Source organism: Morone saxatilis, unplaced genomic scaffold (assembly GCF_004916995.1).
Source record: "Morone saxatilis isolate NCDOM2014 unplaced genomic scaffold, NCSU_SB_2.0 Contig3, whole genome shotgun sequence".
Taxonomy (NCBI): Eukaryota; Metazoa; Chordata; class Actinopteri; family Moronidae; genus Morone; species Morone saxatilis.
Window position 1 is genome coordinate 324,914 of NW_023339873.1, and position 4,013 is coordinate 328,926.

The 4,013-nt window shown below is 41.7% G+C and overlaps 1 protein-coding gene across 1 annotated transcript in view; it reads right to left on the reverse strand.

Moving 5' to 3' along the window:
• mdga2a (MAM domain containing glycosylphosphatidylinositol anchor 2a) overlaps positions 1-4,013 on the reverse strand; it is a gene marked incomplete in the record, with an annotated part of 62,993 nt that overhangs the window by 24,409 nt on the left and 34,571 nt on the right. The window contains 1 exon segment of the mRNA XM_035674754.1: positions 343-672. Coding sequence (XP_035530647.1) covers positions 343-672 — 330 coding nt within the window.

Below are 4,013 nucleotides of genomic sequence, written 5' to 3' on the forward strand. Positions count from 1 at the left end.
CCTCGCCCGACTGTCCGACGACGTCTGACGGCCGATAATCGGGTTGGTGTGCGGAGGCCTTTAGTTAGCAAGCAATGTAATTTGGTGAAGTAGCAGATTGCACAACTCAATACTGTTCATCCTTTCAAACATGTAGGCGAAACTATGGTGGCCTCAAAACTTGCTAAAGGTCACCGGCTGGATTTGAATTGGCGACGTTGGAGTCATGTACATGCATGCACAGTATCCATTCAGCCAAGTACTCCCATTTTTTGTATTTTGAGAATTTTGTAGAAAGGACTACTTGCTACATTTATCAAGTGTCTGAGTACTTCTTCAAGCCCTGCCCGAAGCACAACTCACCTGTGGTGGATGAGATGTTGACGTCGATGCTGATCTCGGGGGTTCCTCCGTTCCTCAGCGACGCCACACAGGTGTAAGTGCCGAAGTCGGTGAACTTGAGGTCGATGATGTCGAGGTTGGTTGTTCCCGGTGAGATGTCGGTGTCGGTGTGAGTGATGACCATCCGCTCGGAGCTCTTCAGCGGCCGGCCGTTCTTCAACCAGCTGAACTGCAGCTCCTCGGGCGGCGTGGCCTCCACCTGGCAGCTGATCTTCACCTCCCGGCCAATCTGGATGTTGTCGTCGTTGTGGTACGGGTCGGGCGTGATCCAGAACCGACCTTTACGAAGGCCTACAGGAGAAAGACCGGATATCAGAGTTTGTGCTGAAGATGAAGCTGAAGAATCAAACCACGAAACACAAAAACATATAACACATACATCCAACACAATAATCCAGGTGATCTGACAGTTGCAGAGTAGAGTTGGACGATATGGACTACCCGATAAGTACCTGCTTCTCATGGCCAATAAAGTCTAAGATGTAATGAGTAAACAATGGATGATTCGATTTTCCAAAACTCTGTCATAACCAAATCTAACTGACATCACAACTAACTAACCCTAACCCAACAACAACAAACAGTAATCTCTTAAAAAGTTCCTTTATTTTTCTAGTAAACTTCATCAAGTTTCCCTTTTGATTTTCCGACGGAGCTCTTAAATCGACTCACTGCTGAAGAGAGAGGAAAACAAAACAGTGAAAAGGCGGCTCATTAAGTGAACGATTATCAGAAGAAAAAGCTAATGAAGATTGACTTAAGACCACGAGCCAGCATTCGTTCCTCCACCACACCTTTTGGAAAGCTCATTAAAAAAAAGTGCACTAGTTCATTTTAAACTGTGTGAGTGAACTTTGGAGCTTGGTCTGGTGAAGTGTGAACACTCCAGGGTCACAGGTCAGACTGTTCGACGACGCTATCGATCACTATTGATCTTGGGTTGTTGATTTGAGTCCTGCAGCAGAACACTGAGACTGACAGCAGAGTTTCATCTAACCTCATATTTTAAATTATTACAATTAGCCTTCCTGCTGTGGAGAAACTAATCCGTCCAAATGAGGCTTAATTATTACTGAAACCATTTGTTCAGTTTAATCCTGTGACTGTCCACAGCGATGTGCTGCTGCTGCCGCTGCTCGTCCTCCACTTTTCATTGAACCTCCTGGTCTCCAGCTCAGTGGGACAGGATTAATTACACCGCTAACTGTTCTCCTCACAGCCAATCACATTGTATAGTAGTTAATCAATCTGTCCACTTGTCACACTGGTCCATAACAACATATACTAATGTCAAAGTACTGGCACTTCTGAATTCTGTCTACACAAGTTACCTTATTTCTCATTGTGTACCACAACCTTCTGGTGAGTGCAGGTAATGTCAGGGTGAGAGCCAATCAGAGGCAGAGCAGGGGAGAAATATGGATGGGGAAATGCTGAGAAAACAGTGCTGAAAATGTGCTTGTTGAAACAGATAAAAATGCATAAATAATAAAGATTTAGGGTTATGTTGTTGTTGCTGTATTACGGTACTGGCGCCCTGCTTAACGTTCCTGATTTTTCTGACGTCAACTGTAAACACCATCAGAAGAAACTCCACTTCTACCGGTGACACTGCAGACTACTGATTGGTCACCCAACTCAGGACCTGCACAAACATTTTTAAATATTGTTATATTGTATTTAATATTAAATATTATAATGGTCATAAACCAAAGTATTGGACACGTTAAATGACCTGATGATGGCACTAGAGAAAAAGTCAGAAGATCAATAAAGTCAGAATTGATCCTGAGGGGAACATCAAAGTCTGATCCATCAGTCGTTGTTTCAGTCTGGACAAGATTGGTGGACAAACTATGGATGTATGTAGTACTTGATGACAGACCCCCTAAAATGAAGTCAAAAACATCGCCCCCTGGTGGCTCACTGCAGTATAGCTCATAAACTCTGCCCTTTAACATTAGCAGGAGAGGACAAAGTACAAATAAATATTTCCTGAGGATGGTTTCTGCCATTTTAGGTTCCTTGTTCTTAGAGCGCTGATGTACGTTCAAGTGTTCAGTTTGGTTTTAATTAAGATAAAAGTGGGGGTTTCATGTCATAATTGACAGCTGAGCCAAACTCGATGATTACTGCACTGGTTTTTTTGGGGGACTGTTGCGGCCTAAAATTACAAATCACACCAACTTTTCTAAAAACATTGTGTTGCAATGTTTTGGGCTTTTTGTTTGCAATCAAACTGCAGAAGAAAGTGAAAATAAAAGCTATTTTTTGTAGAAGTGTTCCAGTGAGAATAAAATCAATGGTAGTATGGCTCAACACCTTGACTGCTCTGATTGGTCAGATTTTGCAGGAAATTGGAATTACGAGGTCACGCAGAATTCACGGGGATTGGTTGAATTTACGTTAATTGTTGTGATCCAACTTCCTGGAGGGGCTGCATCTTTATATTCAGTCTGTGGTCAGAAACAAGTTCCTGTCCTACTGTCATTCCCTGTCCTGAGCCTGTCCTGAGTCTTCACTGGACGACTGCAAACAGACCAGAAGGTTGTAGTTCAAATCCCAGATCTGTGTGTTTGTGTTGGGGGTACGTGTATATAAATAGCTTCAGTTCGTGAGGCGAGCAGCTGATTGTCCTTGTTCATTAAGATTAAAGCAAGAACGCCTCGGAACAAAACCCTGTGTGTGTGTGTCTGTGTGTGTGAGCGCGTGTGTGAGTGTGTGTTTCACTGCGTCAGTAAAAGGTCTGTTGCATAACTAGAGGTGGATGCAGTCGCTCACACATGAAAGTCACTGCGCACACACACACACGCACACACACACACACACACACACAGTTCTACTTTAATAAACAACAGTCTTCTTATGCGGTTGAAAGCTCTGGAAAAATCCCCTCAATGACTTCTGTGACCTATTTGCACGGGACTATTATTGTCAGCGGCCCCAGAGGAGGGTTGGTCTAACAGACCTCAGTCAGATAAAGGATCAATGAGTCCGTAACGCAGCGTAAACATTATGATGTTCCCAACCTTTGCCTGAGGATATTTTAGGACCATTTGTGGGTTTCAGGTCCACTAATCTGCAACTTCAATGCTTGATGCCACTGAATCCCACACACTGCCCCTTTAATAATCATCTGCTGATTTATTAATAGTCTGTAATCTTAATTAATTTTGATCTCATTTGGATTTAGTATAATGTAATTCAATGTAATCTAATGTGATCTTTATTAAAACTGAACTTTAACCTGACTCCTAAACTAACCTTAACTTCGATTTAAATTGAACTATATATAAATATAATCTTAATCTAATCTAACCTTAAAAATAATGTTATCTAATTTTAATGTAACCTTAACCAAACCTAAAATTTAACCTAAAATCGAATCTTAAATTAATATAACTGAACCTAATCTGATTGAAATGTTATATAAAGTAATAAAATCTTAATTTAACACTAATTTACCTGAATTTAATCTGATTTAATCTAATCTCAGAACACATTTCTCTCACATCATGTTAATTTACAGAACATCCATCTTCCTCGTCACCCTTCATCACCTCCTCCTCCTCATCTGTCTTCACCTCCTATACATCCTCTGACCATTTCTCACCTCCTCTTCCTCCTCCTCC